This window comes from Mustela nivalis, assembly GCF_964662115.1.
Source record: "Mustela nivalis genome assembly, chromosome: 10".
Lineage (NCBI taxonomy): Eukaryota > Metazoa > Chordata > Mammalia > Carnivora > Mustelidae > Mustela > Mustela nivalis.
In genome coordinates this window covers 24,282,495-24,303,253 of record NC_139029.1, presented here as the reverse complement: position 1 = coordinate 24,303,253, position 20,759 = coordinate 24,282,495, and the positions used below count along the sequence as shown (strand labels likewise).

The window sequence follows — 20,759 nt, the reverse complement described above, 5'->3', positions numbered from 1 at the left end:
TACTACTCTCCTAACTTTAGGGGCCATATAATAACAGTGTTTAAGCCAGATGTGGCCCAAGGGCCATGGTTCTCCAACCTCTGAAAATTCCAGAACATCTGAAAGTTTTCTGTCTCTGCCCTGAGCTTTCTTTCCCAGCCTCCTCAAGGGTGCTGGAGGCTGTCGTGTTTTAACTCCTGAGGTTAAGGTCAGCTTCCCACTGGCCTCCCCCTCCCCTCCTCCCCACACTGGACCTCAGCAGGGTCCAGCCAGGAATCATTATGCAGGCTGTGCCCAAGAAAAGAATATTCCCTTCCTTTCATGGAGCTAATGGTCAAACTGACAGCAGAATTCATAAGCCAAGGCTGGTTCAGCCAAGGTCAGCCCTCAGGGGCTCAGAGAAGTGCTCTGAGGAGGAAAAGGGGAAATGAGACTAGGGCAGAGCATTGTAGAATGGAGCTCTAACTAGCTAGGAAAGCCATTTCAGCCTAGGTTGTCCTTGCCAAGGTGCTAAGCTTTATCCTGATGGAAAGATGAAAAGTCTTTCTTCAGAACCTGTAGCTCTTAGGCTGTGATTGGCTATGAACTACAGAAAATGCCTCCACAGAAGCTGAAACAAAACACAGTTTATTTCCCCATATACCAAAGGTCCAGAGGTGAGGAGTCCAGGGCTGGTTTAGCAGTTCCTTCAGTGTCTCCAGCACCTTCGGGTTTTCCCTCTGCCATTCTCTGTGTGCCATTCTCTCTTCTCATGATCACAAAAAGGCTGCTCCAGCTCAGTCCTCACATGTGCATTCCAGGAAAGCAAGGAGAAAGAGGTAGGAAAATCCCATGAGGGCTCTTCAGCTGTGTGTCATTGCCCAGAACCCACTACTTAGCTGTCCTTAGCTCTGAGGTTAGCTAAGTATGTTGTCTCTCTCCAAACTCAGTTCTGTTAAATATGGATAAAAAAAAGGGAGAGACATTGAAAAAACCACTGTCCATGTCTGTCACAGAATCCCAAAACATGAACTAGATCAGAAGGAACTGCGTTGGTAAGAGCAGGGCTGTACTGACTCTGGCTCCTGCTCTCCCTTGGTTCATGGCTTCTTAGGTAACTTTATGTAACTTTGGGGTACCTGGGAACCCAGTTTGAATCTCGCTCTATGCCAGAGGTCAGCAAACCTTTTCTGTAAAGAGCCAGATAATAAATATTTTAGGCTTTGAAGACCATGTGAAGTTTTTGTTACACATTTTTCTTTGTAGTGCTTTGTTTTTTTTAAACCTTTAAAAATGTAACACTTCCTAACTCAAGGGACCATATAATAACAGTCCATAAACCAGATGTGGCCCAAGGGCCATGGTTCTCCAACCCCTGCTCTAAAGGATCCTGGGGCACAGAGTTTGGGTACAGAGTGAAGGATGGCAGCAGAGACTGGGAGCCCAACAAGGAGGCTCTTAGAAAAATTCAGTCTCTGGACAAAACTGTCTCAGGTTAGGTCTTTTGGACTCCAGCTTCAAAAAAAAAAAAAAAAAAGAATGCCTGTGAGCTGTCAGATCCTCTGCAGCCTTCCCAAGACATTGGGCACAGGCTGGCAGGCCCAGGATCTCAGTCCTTTGGGTGATCTCGGGCAGTGTTCAGGAAGCAAGGGCTGTCTCCAGGATCCAGGGAGGGTACTCCCTTTGGTGTTGCTCCCATCCCCCACTGTTCCAGGAAGGCAGCTATATGCTGAGGCTATGGTCTCCAGACCCCTGGCCCTGGCCCACCCCCCATCCCCACACTATGCATTAAACACAAGCTCAGGCTCCCTCGAAGCTCTCCTGCCATTCCCAGGCCTGGGAGTAGCCTCCCGGCAAGTCTCCCTGCCAACAGTTCTCCCTTCCATGCTGAGGTGTAGCTTCCCCTCGTCTTCACCATCAAGTCCAGCCCATCCATTCAGGCCCGCCAGGTATAAGCCAACTACAGACTCAGCCAGGCTGTTCTCACCCTCCACCCCTCTCCTGCTCCAGCTGCCTGCCCTACTTTTTGCTCCCAGTTCACCACTCACCACATCTCCTGCATGGAACCCCCACCCTTCTCCATCCTGTGAGGCCCAGCGCACCCACCTCCTCCACATACCCCCTCTTGTCTCCCCCTTCTTTGTGATCCCCAGCACTCACCGTCTGCCCCATGCTCTCAGCTTTGGGATTCATTGCTAGGCAAGTGAGATAACTTCTGGGGAACAGCTGGCTCGGTGCTTGGCACATGGCAGATGCTCAGTAATTACATCCTAGATGATGGGTTCATTTATCCCTTTATCTGATGGGTGTAAATTGGGTATCTGAGCCATGTACAAATATGCCTCTTTGATCACGCCTATTTCATGTGCTGCCACTCTCCTTGCCTCAGAAAGACACTTTGCGAGTTTGATTGATCTGCATGTCAGTTAATGAGTCATTATAGGTTCCTGCCTTTAAACAAAGGCCAAAGAGAGGAGAAAAAAAAAAAATGAAAGCATCAGTACATGGTGCACGGGGGGACTGTCCCAACACTGCAATGTTATGTCTGTCGTACAGTCTACTTGGTGTAATTAGCCCCTGCGTTAGGGTCAGAGGCTCTGAAATGTTGTTCACATCAATGGCTGCTCTGACCAGTGATGTGAATTATTTTATGGCTCTGGGTTCTGGCCTTCAAAGCAGTATTTTCCCATCATAGACATAATAATCCCACACTCCCTCTTTTGGAGGTGGCTCGCTGAGCCAGTATCCTCTGCCCCGAGGCTGGCTGCAAGGGGGTCATGGTGGCAAGAGGGTGCCTCCAGGACCATCACTCCCTGCAGAGACCAGGCCCCTCCTCCTGCAGAAGGCACTGCACCCTTGCACTATTTTATACACATCAAGTGTTTGCCAGGCTGCTGGGATTCAGCAAAAGAGCTTAGGGAAGGCTTGAGAGGGTCAGTTGTGGTCCCTACCTGGTGGACCCGAGACCTCGCTAGAGCTGCTGTGAGGCAGTGAGTGGCAAAGAGTCTGGCCTCTGGCTGCTGGTGAGGCCCAGTTCTACCACTCAGCTGTGTGATCTTAGGCAAGTGGTATAACATCTCTGTGCCTGGGCTTTTCCATTTGTAAAATGGAGGTATTTGTAGTTGCGGTTGTTGTGAGTTTCCCTGAACTGATGTGTCCTAACTGCCCCAAACAGTGTCGAGCATGTGGTAGAGGGTCCATGCTTGTAAGAGAACTTGATCAAGAACTATGATTAAGTGTCTCAAAGAATCTCGTCGACCGGGAGTCAACAGGCTTGCCCCTCTGGGCTCAAACTAGTTCATTGCTTGATTTTTTAAATTGTGTGCATGCTGTCTATGGGTACATTCATGCTACAGCAGCATAGGTGTCTGCACAGGGCAAAATAATTACTCTGTGGGCCTTTACAGAAATGGTTTGCCAGTCTTTGTTCTAGACAGTAACTCTGGTGGGGGACCGAGGGCCTAGCCATTGTTCCATGCAGGAAAACCAGAAATGGTTTGGAAAACATTCTCTGGTTCAGCACTATCTAAGTCCCTGGACTGTGGCTGGTACAGTGACAGGCAGGGGCATCAGAGGCAGGAAGACTGGTCCCTACTCCCCCTACCCCCCCAGAAGTTCCCGGTGTAGTGGAGGAGCGGGTAAACAGATTAGTACCAGAGCGGTAGGTAAATGCGGACCCAGAGGTGAGGGAGGGGTATGGGAGCACCTGGTGAAGACAGGGCCTGGGGGAAGAGACGTTGCTAACAGAGCCAGCAGGGAAGGAGGGGTCTGTGCAAACCACAGTTGGAACTGGCCAGTATAAGGGGGTACCCAGGAGCTCAGGGAGCCACACTGACTTGCAATGGGGAGGGCTGCAGGGAGCAGATACACTGGGCCCCTCAGTGTGTGTCTGGCTTAGAGATGGTGATGTCAGGACAGGACCAGGACCAGGGAGGGTGAGAGGGGAAGGAGATTCCGGGCCGAGCAGATGGTCCTGTGGTGATGCCGTGGGCCATCAGGGAGTGAGAGGGGTGAGCTGGCCTAAAATGGGACAACCACAGGGGTAAAGGCATCCCCACTCACTGCTGACTGTTTGTGCCATTCCTCCTTCCTAACACACCCCAGCTGTTGCCTGCTGCAGGCCTACCTCCCCACTCCCCCATGTGACTGCCACAGCCCAGAGATCGCTCTCCTGGTTTCCCACCATCTCTCAGTGCTATTGCTCCGAAAACAAACATCATGCTTCATACCTTTGCTCACAACCCTTCCATCACTTCCCCTTGTCTTTAGGACAAAGCCCAAATCATGACTGACAGGATGGACAGCCTTTCCTACTCTGCTCTTCCCACTTCCTCCCAGCACCAGCCTCCACTCCCCTCTGCGTTTAACCATTGCAGATCCAGGAGTCTGTGGATGAGTCATGTGTCCCACATGCGTGGGAGTCATGCGTCCCTTTGCCTGTTCACCTGCTCCTCCCTCTGCCTGGATGGCTCTCCCTTCCTTAACTGTTTAGTGAACTCCAGTTCATCTCCCAAACTCAGCCCTGGCTTCATTTCCTCTGGGAAGCATCCTTTAACCTTTCTTCCAACCAGGCCACTCATCTCCTCCGCTATCCTGTTCTGTGCTCGCAGGTGTTCTTATACAGAGATGCTCATAAGAACGCCATGCCCAGTATGGAGGGGGCCTCGGACATGGCAGCTGGGCTGATGAACCAGTGTAGCAGACGTTGGCTTCTGAGGTCGCTGAGGGCACTGGGGGTGAGGCTGTACCAGCACCCTAGCAGTATGTGGGTTCCCATAGAGGAGGCCTTCACAATAGGGAACATCTATTCATAGAATTCTCTATTTCTTGAGCTGTACAACAGAACACAGAGTAACATCTTCAGCCTCCCCACTGGAGATGGAAGCTCTTCATCACACTGGAGCTGCAGATGAGTGGATAGAGAAGATGTGGACAATGTCTGCAGTGGAGTATTACTCACCCCTTAAAAAGAATGTCATCTTGCCATTTGTAAGGACATAGGTGGATCTAGAGAGTATACTACTGAGCAAAACAAGTCAGTGAGAGAAAGACTATACCATGTGATTTCATTTATACATGGAATTCAAGACACGAAACAATCATAGGGTGAGAAAAAAGAGAGGCAAACCAAGAAACTGTTTCTAGAGAACAGCCTGATGGTTACCAGAAGCGGGGGAGGGGGGGAAATAGGGGATGGGATTGAGGGGCACCCTTGCTATGCTGACCACCAGGTATTGTATGGAAGTGTGGTATCACTGTATTGTATCCCTAAAACTAATATTACTCTGAATGTTCACTAACTGGAATTTAAATAAAAACTTAAAAAAAAAAAAAACGGAACAGGCAAAAAGAAGCCCAGAGTAACCATTAGGAGTGGAGCCTCCCCGTGTCCCATTTTGTGCATGGCAATACCTCTCACTCTTCCAGGGACCCACAGGTCATCCTGAATCCCTCCCCATCCCTTGGTCCCCACACCCACACAGTCACAAAGCCCTGAACACTGCCAGGACCTGTCTATGTTTTCCATCCCCACCGCCTTCCTCTACTGCCCACCTAGACGGAGCTCTCCCTACCGCCTCTGGCCTCCCTCCTGCCACACCGGTTTCCACACCAGCAGCGAGACTGACATTTTTCTCAAACACTAATGTGCCACTGCCACCCACTTTTTGAAACTTTTCTTAATGCCCCTGCCAAGATAAACTTCAACTCTTTGGGCCACGGGAGATTTTTAAGACCTTTCAGACTTAGCTCCAAGTAAATTTCTTAAGTTCTGGACCTTCCTGTGTCCCCTCCTTGCACTGAGGCCCAGCCACATTGTCCCCCAGAATGAAACAGCTAGCAGCTGTGCTCACTGTGCAGACCTTCCACCAACAGATAACAAATACTCATTCTGGAATGTCCCATTTCTGCCCAAACTCAGGCCCTATGCATCTGACTCTTCAGGACAGGTCCTTCCCTCTGCCAGCACCCCCTGTGGCCTGACCATCTTTCGAAGCCTTCAGAACCCTCAGACAGCCCCCACCGCAGGCTCCATGAGCCCCCGGCTTCTCTGTGCACCTACAGCCGTCTTTGGAATACCTGCCACCCGGCAGAGGCTTGGTGGTTCTCAGTGTATGTTCTGTCTCCCCTGCTCACCAAGGGCAGAGGCTGTGCTCACTGTTGAGACCTGAAACGTGGTGGGTGCTTAGGAAATATTGTAGAAGGCAGAACTAAAATGAATTAAGAGAGAAGAATTTTGTTGAAACCTCCTTCCTGGACCATTCATTTATTCAATGAATAAACAAAAAAGGATAGAGAAAGGCAGGCAGAGGAGGGGCTAAAAGAAACTTCTGCAGGTCCCTGGGGGCAGGTAAGATGTGGCCTAAAATATTGCCACGAAGTCCAGGGGGACTTCTGTGCATTAAAGCATGAAGAGAGAATCTAATCTTCTCACAGTCAGCCAGATGTGCCTGATGTTGTCATGGCAGCCCCCAGAATTTCCCAGATGTGCTGTGAACATCTCTGGAAAACATCAGGGGACCCCAGAGGCTGTAAGGCCTGGAGAGAAAGTTCACACTCCAAAAGGTGGTGTGGAAATGCTTCGTTTGGATCAGAGGCTGTGTGGGGTGGTGTCCCAGGGACCCTGGGCTTCGGAACCTAAGGAGGGAACTCCTCACAGCTGTATGAGTGTCTCCCGGCAGCCCCTGCCTGCTCCCTAACCCCGTGATCCCTCCCCAGGTGATCAAGCTGGCCTTTGAGGACTTTGACTTGGAGAGGGGCTACGACACCCTGACGGTCGGGGACGGCGGGCAGGACGGGGACCAGAAAACTGTTCTCTACGTGTAAGTGAAGCAGGGCTCTGGTCCGGAGGGTGGGGAGCACATGGCCCTGGCCTAGGGGTGGTGGGATGGTACACTGCACCCTGTCTGGTCCCCAGGGTCATACCACATTAAGCCCAGGGGTGAGGTGGAAGGAAATAGCCCCTCTACTCTGGTGGAAGGAAACAGAGCCCTGGCCACATTCTCTCTAGGAAGTTCCAGGAGAAGTGGGCAGAAGGAACTGTTTCTCAGGGAGGATGGGGATTTGAGGTTCTGGGTGTGCACCTGGAGCATTCCACGTGGTGAGCTGCTGCTTCATGCAGCTCCTTCCTCCGCCACCCACTAGTTTCTCCTCAAGCCCATGTCTATCTGTGGAAGTCTGACTCCAGACAGAGATGGTGTCCAGACAGAGATGGTCCAGAAGTCTGCTGCTGACCTCCCTGTGTGCTCAGAACTCTCTGGGAAATGAGCTGTTTCAGGGATTTGGGACCCTGTGCACACAGTGGCCACAATTCCTAAGCCAGGAAAGGCTTGTGTCACATGGTCTACCAAGGGAGAGGATAATGCGCTGTCCTAGGATTCCGTTCTGTTGGATCTTCCTTTGCCTGCCACCATCAGCCTGACATAAACACAGGAGAACACTCCTGTTCAGTACATGTGGTCCAGCTCAGACGGCTCGCTCATCTCCCTTGCCCAGATGGGGGGGTTGGGAGCAGGGAAGCTTTCCCACACACCAAACATCCACTGCTTGCACAGGCTCCAGGAAGGGAACTTGCACATCAGATATCTCATTTAGTTGTGTCATTATCCCCATTTAACAGGTGGGGAAACTAAGGCCTAAACATTGCAAAGCTGGTTGGTGGCAGAACCAGCACTTGAGTTCATGCCTTTTGATTTCAGTCCAGGACAGCATCCCGTGCCAGTGCTCTTCCCCACCAGGCTAGCCCCAGGCCAGTGCCCTTTAGTTTTCATGCTGAAGGAGAAATGGCTCTTCAGTCCTAGCTGCTTTGTGCAGGAACTGTTCTGTTGTGGGTGCTTCCCACATCTTCCCCACAGCTGCCAGAGAAATTCTGTCAGGGCAGTTAAATGACTCACGACGTTACCCTTGGAATCAGGTGACATGGCTGATACTTGGAATTTCTTAGGAGAAAGGAATGAGATGTGAGCCTGGAGGACATCCTCCCTCTGGCCCACTCCACTGTATGAATCAGGGTTCTCCAGAGAAACAGAACAAATAGGATATACACAGAAAGCCAGGGATTTATTATAAGGAATTAGTTCACGTGCTAATGGACACTGACAAGTCCCAGGATCTGCAGGGTGAGTCGGCAAGCTGTGACCTAGGAGAGCTGATGATGTAGTTTTAGTGCAAAGGCCAGCAGGCTCTAGACCTGGAAGAGCTGATGTTTCTGTTCAAGTCAAAGGCAGGAAAAAAGGGAAGAAAAAAAAAAAAAGCAATGTCCCAGATGGAAGTCAGGCAGGCAGAAAGAATTCTCTTTTACTTGGGAGAGGGTTAGTCTTTTTGTTCCATGCAGGCCTTCACCTGATTAGATGAGACCCATCTATATGGGGTAGGGCAATCTGTTTTACTCAGTCTACCAATTAAAATGTTAAAGTCATCCAGAGCCATCTTCACAGAAACAGTCAGAATTATGTTTTTCCAGATATCTGGGTATCCCATGACCCAGGAAAAATGACATATAAAATTAGCCATCATACTCAATTCCTCTTCTGGTGTATCTGCCATCTCTCACCTGCCTTGTATGGTCCCTCAGCTTGGTATGCTCAGAAGGCCAGGATCCTGGCTCTGTCTCCTCTCAGGACAAAAATCCCAGGATTCTCTGTCAGAGAACCTTAGAAGAGCAGAGCCAGAAAGATTCTTATAACCTGTTCCCCTCGTTTAACTCAAAATGAAAAATCCCAGAGTGGCTCAGTCCCTTGCCCAGGGCCCCATGGCAAATGAATGACTGATCCAGGGTTTATACCCAAGTCTCTATAAGTTTTGAGAAAGCTCTCAATAAGTCCTATAATAGCCCAGGGCTCTCCCCCCAACTCTTAGATCCCCATAGGCCAGCATCCATCTCAGACTTCAGGGAAACATATGCAGAATGGTTGGCCTCCTTTGTTGTCATGATTGGGTCAAACGGACTCTGCCATCCTAGAGTTAGGAGCCAGCCCTGGCTTGGCCGCAATCCTTACTCCCTGCAGAATGCCAGTACCCTAGTCTGGCAATGTCACATGGGCCAGTCCAATGTACCCAGGTGTCTCCCCCAGCCCCACACCCACAGCACTCACATTGTGCCTTATCATCTCATACAGCCAACTCAGTGCCCCCCACAACCTTTAAGACCCCAGAATGGAGTAGAGATTAAGATCCATTAATCCGATCACACCATCCACCACCACCCCCCTGGTCTGTGCTAGTGATCTGTTTGGTCTCAGCAGCAAGAAGAAACCAGGTTTCTTCTGGAAAGCCCAGCCTCTGCTGTGGACTCTGGCTCTGCCACTCTCCATCAGGCTGACCTTGGGAAAGCCACCACCCATTTTGCACCCTTGTCTTCTCATCTGTAACATGGGGGTAACACAGCCCCTATCTCACTGGGCTACTGGGATCATTAAATAAGATAATGGAGGGAAAATTATCTGGCTTGGATAGGTATTCTGTAAATGTGAACTCAATCCTCCCCATGTCTAAACTCTATTCTTCAGAAAGTATGTGGCCCCAGAGGGAAGGCTGCACTTTAAGCCTTTCTTCATATATGGAAGCTGATATTTCCATATAGAGCTGAAAGAGATGTCTTATTAAAAAAAGTGGCTGGTCTTGACTGGGGAAATGGGTTTCTGTCTCTGTCTTTTCTTTGGTAGTTCACATGAGAGATCAGATGGCAGGTGTGTAGATACCCCTTCAGTCGATCAGGCTACATCTAACCCCGGCCCCTGAGAAAGCAAGGACCCAGGTCTCCCTCGAGAGCCCAGGGGTCTGGGCTAGGGGGTCACCCGTAAACACAAGTCTTGCCCATGGCTGGAGGGGAGAGGTGATGAGTCTCTCAGCCACTGGAGCACCCGTCATTGGGCTCCAGTATTAAACAGAGTGGGGCCCAAATTCACCTGACAGGGCAGGGCTCCTAGTCATTCTGTGGGGTGCCAGAGTGGGGGGCACTTCTCTAAATCTTGCTGTCCTGACAGCCTGACAGGTACGTCGGTCCCAGATCTCATTGTCAGCACCAATCATCAAATGTGGCTCCTCTTCCAAACTGATGGCAGCGGCAGCTCCCTGGGATTCAAGGCTTCTTATGAAGGTAACTGCAGCTGGAGGGGGGGGGGGCTGATCCACTCACTCTGGAGTCAGACTTGGGGTCCAGATGTGCGTCAGCAAGCTCTGGGTTCGAATTCTGATTGTGTCCCACGCTAACTTCCTCTCCGTAAGCACATTACTTGACTTGTCTGAGCCTCAACTTGCTTTGGCCAGTGGTTCTCCTGGATTGTTTTGAGGATTATCTGGGATAAATCACTTGAGGCTTAGGCCACACAGTGCCAAGGGCATGCATTAGTTTCATCTATAATTCATACCTGGCTTGTGTAGACCTTTAAAAGACCCCACAGACTTCTGGAGCTTCCCAAGCTGCCATACTTGGGTGTCATAGAGCTGAGTGACTGCACACAGGGCTAGGGACAGATACACACCATTAGTGACCCGAGGATGATACAAAAGAGAGTGACCTGAATCTCACTGGGAGCCAGCATCAAGGGAACAGTGAACTCTGGGCCCAGGATACTTCCACCATCCACCTACTGTGTGCTTCCAGATTTCCCATTGGTGATGACTGCTAATGCCAATCCCCGCAGAAAGGGGAGCAGAAGCCATCCCCAAGCATTTGGTTAGCAGATGTGGTAGGTGGCAGAGCCTAGCCCAGCACTCAGGAAACAGACACATCAGATCTGAGACCTTGCAAGGGTCTGCACTTCAGTGGTGAGACAGAGGAGGAAACATACGCTATTATTAAAGCAAGACATCTGTGGCAAACAGCTAGTGGGAGCACAGAGAAAGGGGCGGTCATCCTGTGTGTGACATCCGGAAAGGTTCTATCAAGAAAGTGAGCCATGAGTCTTGAAAATGACTCAGAGAGACAGGGGCCAGAGGATGAGGGAGAGAAGGTTTCTCCCCACCCCTGTTCAGAGACCTGATGATTCAGGTAATAACTCCAAAAGGCTCTTACTCTGCTCAGTGTGAGCCCCCCCCCCACCCCAGGGGTCTGGGGTTCCACCTGGACCAAGACCTGTACTCTGTCTCCAAGCTAGGTACACAGGAGTTCTGTCAGTTTTGCCCAGCTGCTTGGATAAAGGACCACACACTGAGGGGCAGCTTAAAACAACAGAACTCTATTCTCTCCCAGTTCAGGAGGCTAGGACAGTGGAGGTCCTGTTCTAAGAACAAGAGGCACATGTCAAGTGGAGACAACAGCAGCCAGAGCACCAATGGGGGGACGAGTGCTGAGTTCACATCCTGGTTCTGTCCCTTTCTAGCCCCATGGCAGGTCAGGGAGCCTCTCTGGGGCTCTGTTTCTTCACCTGGGACATGGAGGTGATAATACGCCCAGGGCTTCTGTGAAGAGTAAGTGTGGTCAAGGATGTGAAACTAAGAATTGCACAGCAATTATGGGTGACTAATGAGTGAGGACACAGGTAGGTAAGCAAATGGTTCTTCGGGTACATAGAGTTACACACACACAGATGGGGGATGGCAGAGAGAAATCAGGATTCAGGCCAAGCTCTGACACTCGCTACTTGGAAAATGGGAATGGATTCGGACTCAGGGTTTCAAAAGTTTCCCTCATGTCTGAAGTTCTCTGGATGTTCAGCAGTGAATGTTTCCAGAAGTGGGGAGGAATGATCCTATGTGCCACCCACCTGCCCTTATTCTGTCCATATTTTATCAATGGCGTGGTTAAGCCATAAATAGCATGAGCCGGAAAGGGGGACGACAGTACAGCAGTGAGCAAACAACGTGCAGAAAGACCTCAGTGGGGTAGAGCTCCTGGCTAAGTCACCAGGATGAGAGCAAGTGGGAATAAATAGCAAGTCCTCTGTGAATGTTCGAGAACTTAGCAGCTAGAATTTACCCCAGGGAGTCAGTGGTGCTGGTTTCTCGTTCTGACCAGGCATCGAGAATTGGACCTAATTGTGGGGACCCTTGATACCATGCTGGGAGAGAACTGAAGTCAAACCCTGTGAGAAAGGTTAAGAGCCCCCTGAAAATGCATCTGGGAGAAGAGTGGGCTCAGGGGAGAGCTGAGAGCTGCGTCTAAATATTTGAAGGGCTGTTATGTAGGAAAGAGGAATTAGATTTGTTTGGCATGGTTTCACCGGAAAAGAAAGGAACAGAACATTGAATGCCTGTTATGTGCCGGAAACTTAAGCTAACTTCCTCAAGGTTTTCAAACTGTCATGCATACATTTGGGGTACCCTCAGGGATCACCAAGTTTAGGTAGGGTGTGCCTAACAGGGCAGGCTCTGATCCTGCCTCCATGCTTTCTCCTTTCTTCTCTTCTGTTCCTTGTAAGCCTTCTTTTAAGAAAGGATTTGTAGCTAAACACGTTTGTGAAACTGCTTCATCTTATCCGGTGTGACAGCTAGCCGATGGCTGCTATTTTGTAACTGAGGAATTTGGAACTCAAGGGTGGAATGTCCTGCCTGGGGTCACACAAAGTCTGGGACCTGGAAGAGCCAAGATTCAACTCCATGTCTCACTGGCTTCAAAGCCCATGATGTTTCCCCCCTCTATCAGGGGTCTCCAAAGTGACAGAATTTCAATTCCTTTTAAAATCTTAGAAGCCAACACTGTGCCCCAGTCACATGGGCCATATGGCATGAGCCCAGGCTTCTCATTACAACCAGTTGGGGTTTTGTTCATCATGTGTCCACCGTGGCCAGAGGTAATGATGAGCCTGTCACATGACCAGCATGACGCTGGGTGCTGGAACCTCAGCAGGAGCATCACAGACTAGAACAGAAAACTAAAGCAGTCTGAAAACATCCGCGGTGGGACTTTTAGTCACAGACTAGGTGTCAGCAGGACCTCTGCTCAGACTTGTGACAGATTAGGAAGAGAGTCTCGCATTACCTTACATCATTAATCCAAGGGTCTACGTGTGTCCTGCTCACAGAGGCAGGTGAAGATGGAACAAACTCCGGAATTGGACCAGATCGGATGAATCCCAGAGTGGTCCCCGCTGTGGGATTGGCCAAGTCCTGTGGTCTGTCGGAGCCTCAGTTTCCCACTTATAAAATGGAAAGAATAGTGGCAACCTTAATGCCTTGTGAAGAAAGTGAAATAGAGTCCCAGAGAGCTCCTTGCACAGTGTCTGGCTCAGAGAAGTGTCTTCCCTTGGGACCACTGAGGTTCCTCTGCACGCGAGGCCTCTGTGATCAGCACTGTTTCCCACTCCAGGGTGTGTCCTCTTCTGCCAGGGAACACTTGGCTCCCTCGCTGTCTTGCAGGTGGCCTGGCACTAGGTCCCTGCCTCCCACCTGCACTACACACCCCAGACTGCCTGAGAAATGAGATGGTTTGCTCTAGCTGCAGCAGAGGGCAGGGAGGCAGAAGTGGCAGGAGACAGATCCAAGTGACTGAGAACCTTGAGACCTCATGAAGAGTTTGCACTTTGTCCACAGGGAAGAAGAACTTGGGCAAGTTTAAATGTAGAGATTTAAATGTAGGGAATTAAAAGTTTGGATGTAGGGAATGTACCTTTCCCTTCGTGTCCCTTCCACCCTCGACCTTTTATTGGAGGGTAAAAGCTGTCCATTTCTTGCCTTCATGGTGAGGAGCCTCTACTATGAATAAAGCTGGGTCAGTTAAGTCCCCTGGCATCCCAATGTGATTACCCATCTTCCTCTCTGGGCTTCTGCCACCTACAACCTCCTGCTCATCTGCTACCCCTCTGGCTGCTTCCTCACAGCTCCTGCATGGCCCCCACAGAGCAGGCACTTCCCCAGGGTCTCTCCTATTTTCCATCCTCTTTTTCTAGAACCTTCCACAGTGGATTGCATCTACTCCCATGGCTTCCCTCTCAACCTAAACACTGGCGACTTCCAAATCTATTCCCCATTTGCATATCAGTCTCCCTGTGACACATTTTATACACTTCTCCCTCAGCCATCTCAAACCCAAGGCATGTGTGCTAGTCTGCTTGGGTGGACATAACAAAAATATCATAGACCAGGAGCTGAAACAGAAATTTATTTTGTCACAGTTCTGAAGGCGAGAAATCCAAGGTCAAAGTTCTGGCTGATCCAATTTCTAGTCTGGGCAGCCTCGTCACTGTCCTCGCGTGACTTTTCCTTGGTACTCGCACAGGGAGAGAGGGAGGGAGTGCGAGCTTGCTGGTGTCGCTTCTTATAAGGACGCTAATCCTTTTGGATATGGGCCCCACCCCGATGGCCTCATTTAGCCTTGATTACTTCCTTAGAGGCCCTGCCTCCAAATCCAGAACCTTTGAGGTCAGAACTTTTCCATATGCCATACGAGTTTGAGGGAGGCACAAACGTTCAGTCTATAACTCCATCCAAACTGAGCTCACCATCTCCATTTACAGTAATTCTAAGCCACATTCTGGCTCTTGAGAACACATTCTAGGCAGAAGTATAGAATGTCCATCTCTTCAGGCCTGCAGGACTGAGCCCAGTGCCTGGCACGCAGAGTGTGCTCAGAAAAGCTCTCAGATTAAGTTGTGATGACTTCTACACAAACACAATCAAGCACCCTTCCTTCACACCCTCTCAACTTCCTAGCACTCAGATATAGGAGCCAGGCACTCTCCACTGTCCCCATTGCTTTGGGGTCAGACAGACCCAATCTGTAATCCCCATTGCGCTGTGTGTGGTCTTAGCCAGTCCTTCCACATCTTTGAGCCTGGGTACTCTCACTTGTGAAGAGGGACTGATAAACACTGATCTCACGGCGGGGGATGGGGGGGGTGCGGTTCCTGAGGGCTTGGTGTCATGAACGTCCCAACATAGGGCCAGCATTTAGGAAACACTCATTTAAAATCCCGCTCTCTCCCCTGCTTCCTTAGGCTTGTAGCCCCTCTTGCAACCTGCACCCAAAGCTTCAGAATGACCTCCATCCACATTCTCGTCCTCCTTTTATTCAGATTCTGGGGAATCTCATACAGGATAGACATCCTGGCTCAGCGATAGGAAGGTAACTGTGATATAGATGTTCTGTAGGTAGCATGAGGCATCCGTGGATAAAGAATGCTCCTGGGCACTTCTGGCCCCATCATCATCAATATACCCTCTGCCCCAGCTCAGGTAAAGAGAAGCTTCCTTGGGACAGACAGGTAGCACTACAGTATCACTCCACCCCTCCCCCCCCATTTAAAGTGCGAGCCCCTAGGTGGGAAAATTGGGGGACTTATTTTCTAGAAATTCTTCCAGTTCTGCTTGTCACAATTGCAGGTCAGGGCTGGGGAGAGGACTCAGGCATCATTAAAATCTGAGTACTTGGAGCCTAAAAATTCAGTCCCCCTCCATGGGGGCAGCCAGCTGTAGGAAATGCATTCATAGTTGCAATTGCTTTGCTTCCCAGTAGAACAAGAAATATTTAAGGAACAGGCAATTAGCACTTACCAGAAACATTATAAAATTACATACAACTTGCTAACAAGTTTTAGCATCAATCTGGGAGTCTCCTCGCTTCCTGACTCAGAGCCTGGAATCTGGCAGCCTAATGCTAAATCTGGGGATTTGACTGGCACAGGGGAGGAAGGAGCCGAGACCTTGACCCTGGAGACATCAAGAATCGGGGCATGACAAACTATGAAGAAAGGACACCCAACAGCAGGGACTCACCTTGGAAATGAGGTCATCTTGTATTCAACATTATCTAAGCCCCGACTGTGTATTGCAGACACTGTTCAGTTCATGGGGACCATGAAGACAAGAAAACAATCTGTGCCTTCACCTCAGCCATAGCAATGTTCAGTAGAGTCGAGAAAGTGCAAGAAGATGGGGAAATATCAAGGAGGGGCCACTAACCTTGCTTGAGGGCATCAGGGATGGCTCCCTGGAGGAGCAGGTATCTGAAACAAAGACTTGCATAAAGGAGGAAAAGAAGTTGATCAGATATCCCTGAGAGTTTGAACATAAAGTCTGAGAGCAAGTAGGTAGAACACAAGCAAGACTAGCCCTCTGCTGGCAATGCCACCATCCCCTTCCCTGGAATTTAACTCTGCTAGGGAGCCCAGGTGAGCTTCCTGGAAGTGATGGCCATGATCTGGGCTGGAAAGAAGACCAAGGGCAACAGACCTGCAATACTGGCTCCACTCCTTTTTGGACCCTGCCTTGCCTCAAGCATGAGGCCATTTTCAACCTCAAGTCCACTATTTCACTATTTTCAGGACACCTCTTCTTTTGATTTGCTCCCCCTGAGCAAATGGGCCCAAACCTCTCAGTTTTGGTCAGAAACAACACCAGGCATGTTCCTAAGACACTCAGAATTTCCCTGAGACCCTTAAAGCGTTCTCGGGCACTGGGAGCTGGGGTTTTGTTGGAGACAGGCAGCAGTTGCCTGTTCTCAGGAAAGCCCAGTGGGATCCACGCCATAACCAAGTCTGTCCTGGCCCGCGGGGGCGGCAAGCAGCAGAGGATGCTGTACCATTAAATTTGGCAAGCGACAAGTGCAGCAGCAGTCTGCAATAAACTGGCATTATGATACTGAAGAGAAAATTGGCAGGAAGTAATTTGTCCGTGAGATATACTCTCAAAATACATGGGCTTCTGCTGATAGCAAGCTTCAGTGTGGGGCTAATGCAAACAGCTTGGAGGTAAGCCTGATGCTCTATGCATCCACGTTCACCCCTGGTTCCTAACCTTCTTCAGCTGTGACATCCCCATGATAGTGTTGTGGAGGAAGGAGGTGGAGTGGGAAGCACATCACCCACTTCATCCACCCCCGTCTGCGTCCCATTTGTGCCAGCCTTTGCGAGGAGAAGCACAAACACCGAAATGCACATAGAGGCAGAGGTGCTGTGTCCCTTGCCTCTGGCTTCCCTTCCCATCAGAAGCAGAAAAGTGGAGTGGGATTGTTCTGAGCAAATCCATGAGATCCAGGCATGCCTTAGGGTTGTCTCAAACACCAAAGATGTCTCAGACTCTCAGGAATTTGTGCTAATTGAACAATAGGTTGGGCAGCTCAGCATGCCTCAGACGCTGTCCTTGGTTCTGGAGCTACAAAGGGCAGAAGAGATGGGACCCTTGGCTTTGAGCAGCTCACAGCTTCCAAAACAACACATAGATGACTCGTCAGTCATTGACCCAGGCCTTCATGATATCCCTGAGACCCTCTCTGTGGCCTCCTCTCTCTTCACTGTCACGTCCTGCCACAGTGAATTTTTTTTTAAAGATTTTATTTATTTATTTGACAGACAGAGATCACAAGTAGGCAGAGAGGCAGGCAGAGAGAGAGGAGGAAGCAGGCACTCCACGGAGCAGAGAGCTCAATGCGGAGCTCGATCCCACGACCCTGGGATCATGGCCTGAGCCAAAAGCAGAGGCTTTAAACCACTGAGCCACCCAGGTGCCCCCACAGTGAATTTCTAACTGTTCTCCAGATACTACACTCTCCCTTCCTCCTTCCTGCTTCTTTCTTTCCATCCTTCCTTCTACCTGCCCCTCTTCATCCTGTACCCTTCTAGCCACAAATTGCAGTAATGGTGCCGTAACAGAAAGTTGTCAGGAAGGCTGGGAGCGAGGAGGGAAAGATCCCCTTAGTCTACCCCATGGTGTGAGGGAGGATCCCCAACTGGGAAGCGCTTGAGTTGACACTTAAAGGTGATTCTCTGTTGGGCAGCCAAGCAGGGGTGTTCATTCAGGGAGAGAGGACACAGGGGCCAAGTTAGAGCCCTGTGAGCGCCAGTGGGGATCTACCAGCCACACGGTGATCATGACGATGGAAAACATTATTGCTTACTGCTTACGTGTCACATGCTGGACATTCTGACAATTTCTTATATACATAAGCTCATTAAATCCTCACAACAGTCCTGTAAGATAGGTGTGATTACCATTTCCATTTTACAGATGACAAAACTAGAGCTCCAGGAGAATCCAAAATGTGCCTTAGGTCTCCTACCTATGTTGGAGACAGGATTTAGGTCCTTGCTCATTGCTCTTGCACTGGTTTGCCTCCCCACAGGCTGACCGGGGTTGGGAGGGGTATGAGGAAGTGGTGATGCAACATGGAGGCTTAAGTGGGTAGGAGAAGAATAAATGAAACAAGAGGGGATTGGGAGGGAGACAAACCATAAGTGACTCTTAATCTCACAAAACAAACTGAGGGTTGCTGGGGGGAGGGGGTTTGGGAGAAGGGGGTGGGATTATGGACATTGGGGAGGGTATGTGCTTTGGTGAGTGCTGTGAAGTGTGTAAACCTGGTGATTCACAGACCTGTACCCCTGGGGATAAAAATATATGTTTATAAAAAATAAAAAGTTAAAAAATAAATAAATAAATAAATAAATCTCAAGGTCGGTGATGGCCAAAGATAAGTCTGGAGCAGGAGGGTATGGGCAAGGTCCTGCCATGCCAAGCATTTAGAGACTTAAATCTGTGTTTTAGGCAGCCATCAAAGAATCAGTGGGCAGGGCACAGCAATGATCGGATTTTTCTTTCTGAGCAATCTCACCCTGCTTTGCAGAGTACAGAATAGAGGCAAGAGGCAGGGGGCCCACTCTTGTCAGATGCTCCTATCCCCGTAGGGGGTGGACTAGACAGTGAGAAGGGGCTGGAGACCAGAGGGTGCTGGGATGTCTAGTAGGGAGAGCTGGCCTGAAGCATTTAGTGAGGCTGAAGGTGGGGAGTGGAAGGTGGGATCCTGGCTGACTCCCAGGTGGCTGGGATTCCAACTCTCCCAGCCGGAGGCCAGAGCTTCCTCCTCTGCCTTCCCAAAAGCCATTTGGCCAGGTGCACACCTCTTCCTTTGCCCTCATTTCCCTTTACTTATTTCTATACCCCCTTGACTAGGACTCTCCAAGGGCAGGAGCCGTGGGTCAGGCCACTCTATATCTGTAGTGCCGAGCCTGGCATTTGGCACGGTTTCCATGCAGTAAATGCAGTCCAAGCTGGACTCCCACACTGAACAGACCGTTCTCTGTGTTCCAAGCTCTGTGCTAAGTGCTGGGTACACAGTAGTCAATAAGGCATCTCCAACACCTGCCTTCATAGAGTTGACATTCTAGTGGGTGAGGAAACAGGAGGGCCAACCTAGAAGCCAGCAAGGAGCCAGGAATCTGAGCTAGCAAATCATTTTGTCCCTCACACCCCAGACAGGAAGCATCTTGAGGGGAGACATTCTTAACTTCTTTCCCACTGCTATACCCCGAGTGTCTAGAACAATAACTAATAAAATGAATAAATCTTTACAAGGGGCAGTCATCACCATGAAGGAAAAAATGGGGTGCCAAAAGAGGCAAGAGAATGGGAGCCCCCTGAAGTGCATGGTTCGGGGCAGCATCTCTGAGGAGATGGCCTCTTAAGCTGACCCGTAGTGTGAGGAGTCGGCATGTGATGGAGGAAGAGAGGAAGCAGTAGCCCCGGCTTAGGGGTCACTGAGTAGACGGAGGGACACATGGAGTCCCGCCCATTTGGAAAGGCAGCAAGGCACAGTCCACGCCTGGACTCCCCTTCCTCCAAGTGGCACTGCACTTCTCGGAGCACCTCAGATGGTGAATTTAGAGAGATATATGATGCAGCTCCTTTGGTTTTAGAAATTGAGGAACCCAGGAGAAGACAATGAGGTTGATCACAGATGATAGGGATAAAGCCTCCAAGCAAAGGAAAGGCAAATTCACCAAGTGCCGAGCCCATCACAGTGGAGTTCCAGGCATCTCTCAAGTACTCCTCTTTGGTCTGCTGGCTGGCTTTTGTAGACAAAGTGAGAGAAAGCAGGAGAGATTGAGAGAAACACTTACAAAATAGAATTAGAGTAAGCAGATAACAGGGAATTGCATGCCTGATTTTCTCTAAGTCAAAATTTGGTTTACCAACTTGTTTTTCTGGGCCCTGACATCAAACTTGGTCAGCACCTGACCACGAGGGTCAAGGACAAGTGCCTTCCAGGCAGGCAGTGGAGCACATGGAGCCTTCTCCAGGAAGTGAAGCAGCCTTGGTGTCTGTGCTCCCAGCAGGGGTTGGCCCTGGACTTGGAGGGAAGGCCTAGACGAAGACAGGGAGTGTCTGAGGAACACAAGCCAGCTGCCTTCCATCTTCCTGGGGGGAGCTGCAAGCTCACAAAGCCACCTTCCCTGCTCTTCTTCTCCCTTCCACCCAGTCCTGGTCCTGGCCCCATGCATCACCTCCCTCCAGTGCCTTGGACCTCTTCACCAAGTGCTCCGTTAACCTCTCTTCTCCTCGAGGCCCCCATTACCTGGTAGCCCTCTCCAGGGACAGAAGCATATATCCCCAGACCCTATGAACTTCACCCTTGGAGAGATTGGTTCAGAGTTCAGTGTCCAGTGCCATTGCAGCCATGTACACCCTTTATCCCTTGACTTCACTTTATCACCATATCTGGCTCTTTCTCTCCTCCCGTCAGTGTCACCAGCCTCTTCCCCTCCACTCCAAGCTTTTCCATCACCTTGCCTTTCAGCCACTTGCCTTCACTTCCTCTTACTGCGCTGCACCATGGCTGTCCCAGACCTTGTCCTCCAGCACCTCTGACCTCCCAAGCCACCTCTGACCTTGCCTAGCCTGCACTGGCCCTTTGTCCCTTCTGCTCTTCCTTCCCACTCTACTCCCGTGCATCACCCTCCCTAGGCCAGGTGATCCTCTCCTGATTTTTTCCCTTTAGCTAAGCCCCAAGGATAATGCCTCTGCCATTGCCCCTGTGGCCTTCCATTTCTGTAAATCCAGTCCCACCCCTCAATCAGTCCTGGAGCCTCTTTCTCCACTTCCACATGCGCCCAGCTACTGAGGGCTTCAAGGACAAGTCCCGCAGCCCTGCT

At 50.3% G+C, this 20,759-nt stretch overlaps 1 protein-coding gene across 4 annotated transcripts in view; it reads left to right on the top strand.

The window, feature by feature from the left end:
• CSMD2 (CUB and Sushi multiple domains 2) overlaps positions 1–20,759 on the top strand; it is a 607,752-nt gene that overhangs the window by 334,974 nt on the left and 252,019 nt on the right. For 3 of the 4 annotated variants that reach the window (XM_082686556.1, XM_082686555.1, XM_082686558.1), the window contains exons 11-12: positions 6,676–6,779; positions 9,942–10,054. The exons of the other annotated variant lie outside the window; for it this stretch is intronic. In XM_082686556.1, the coding sequence (XP_082542682.1) occupies positions 6,676–6,779; positions 9,942–10,054 (217 nt within the window). The remainder of the gene's footprint in view (positions 1–6,675; positions 6,780–9,941; positions 10,055–20,759) is intronic. 4 annotated transcript variants of the gene reach the window in all.